The 1,396-nt window shown below is 49.0% G+C and overlaps 1 protein-coding gene across 3 annotated transcripts in view; it reads right to left on the reverse strand.

Annotated features, from left to right (window-relative positions):
- Positions 1-106: 106 nt before the first annotated feature.
- LOC119592214 (cuticle protein CP1499-like) overlaps positions 107-1,396 on the reverse strand; it is a 3,549-nt gene continuing 2,259 nt past the window's right edge. The window contains exons 1-2 of one of the 3 annotated variants that reach the window (XM_037941044.1): positions 904-943; positions 107-718 (exon numbers count right to left, since the gene is read on the reverse strand). In XM_037941044.1, the coding sequence (XP_037796972.1) occupies positions 179-718; positions 904-915 (552 nt within the window). In that variant the 5' untranslated portion in view covers positions 916-943 and the 3' untranslated portion in view covers positions 107-178. Of the gene's footprint in view, positions 719-903; positions 944-1,396 lie in introns of those variants that run through there. The other 2 variants (XM_037941046.1, XM_037941045.1) reach the window with 2 other exon arrangements.

The following is a 1,396-nucleotide window of genomic DNA, read 5'->3' on the forward strand; positions in this document are numbered from 1 at the left end:
GAGTGTTGGGTGCGTGTATGTGGGTGGGTGTGCTCTAGTATATATGTGTATGTCATTCGCTCATGCTCCGACAAGTAAAAATTGGAGTCTAGAATAAAACTTATTATTAGAATAGATCAATCATCTTTATTCCCTCGATTACTTTGGTAATATTTTGGTTTAAAGATCACAGAGTAGCTTAGAAGTAGTTGCGCGAAGGAGGCGCTGCAGCTGCCGCCTGCCTCTGGTACGTGTTGAAGAACTCCTGCTTGGCGGCTGCGACTTCGGCGGTGTCGGCGACCTGAGGGGCGGAGCCTGGGAGTCCGGCGGGCACGGTGGCTGCCACGGGGCCGGTCCACTTGGGCTGCACGGGGGCGGCAGGAACAGCTGGGGCGGGGCTGTAGGCGGGGGCGAAGGAGGGACCGGCAGGCGCAGCACCAGCTGTGGCCCTCACCTGTGCGTTGTAGGCGTTGAGGAAGGCGTTGCGGGCGGCGGCCACCTCTGCGGTGTCGCCCACGGGGGTGATGGTGCCGTCGACGCCGGCGGGGACGGTGGCAGCTACGGGTCCATACCACTGGGGCTGGACGGCGGGCGAGGGGCGGTGGAGGGCCTGCTGGGGAGTGGCAGCAGCCTGAGCAGCACGGAAGCTTTGGAAGAACCGTGCTTTCTCAGCCTGCACTTCGGGCGTGTCCTGGATGAAGGGGACAGCCGAGCACACTCCCACCACTGCCAGTACAACCTGCGAACAAAGCTTCGTTTTTTACAATCATTCAGTCAAAGACACGCACATGCACGCACTTTTCCTTATAAGAGATCACCTTCTTTCTTATACGAAAAGAATTTCACCTCACAGAAATCATCATTCACACATAATGCCATTGCCAATTTAAAGCTTTTTATTCTTTGATTGACCACATGCCGTACCAGAACCCTCATGATGTTTTCCTAATTGTAGACCCCAACTGCACTAAGCCAAGAATCCCTCTGCCTTTATATACCAGAAGCGAAGGTCAGGCAAAGTCAGTGAGGCAAAGAACTGGTCAACTCTACTTGTGCTTACTTGCTTGGCCACATCCACATAAGTGGTCCAGTTTGAAACACACCTTTTTTTAAAAATCACGTTGTTATGAACGGGATAATTACAAAAAGAACATAAGATTTAATACCAGGAAAAGACTGGGAACTGTAAATAATATACACTAACTTTGCCGTTGGTTAATGTAACTGTTATCATCATTACCATTAGAGGTAGAAACAACATTACCATCAGCATTCTTATTCTAAAAAAATAGATCTAATTGATTTCTATTTGCCTGATTTACAATCAAGTAAATAGAAAAATGTTACATTTACGCAGATTTGTTAATTGAGTAAGCCCATTAATATCTGCCGATGCCCATGCCTGTTTTAGATAAAG

The sequence above is a fragment of the Penaeus monodon genome, chromosome 29 (genome assembly GCF_015228065.2).
Source record: "Penaeus monodon isolate SGIC_2016 chromosome 29, NSTDA_Pmon_1, whole genome shotgun sequence".
In the NCBI taxonomy this organism is placed as follows: Eukaryota; Metazoa; Arthropoda; class Malacostraca; order Decapoda; family Penaeidae; genus Penaeus; species Penaeus monodon.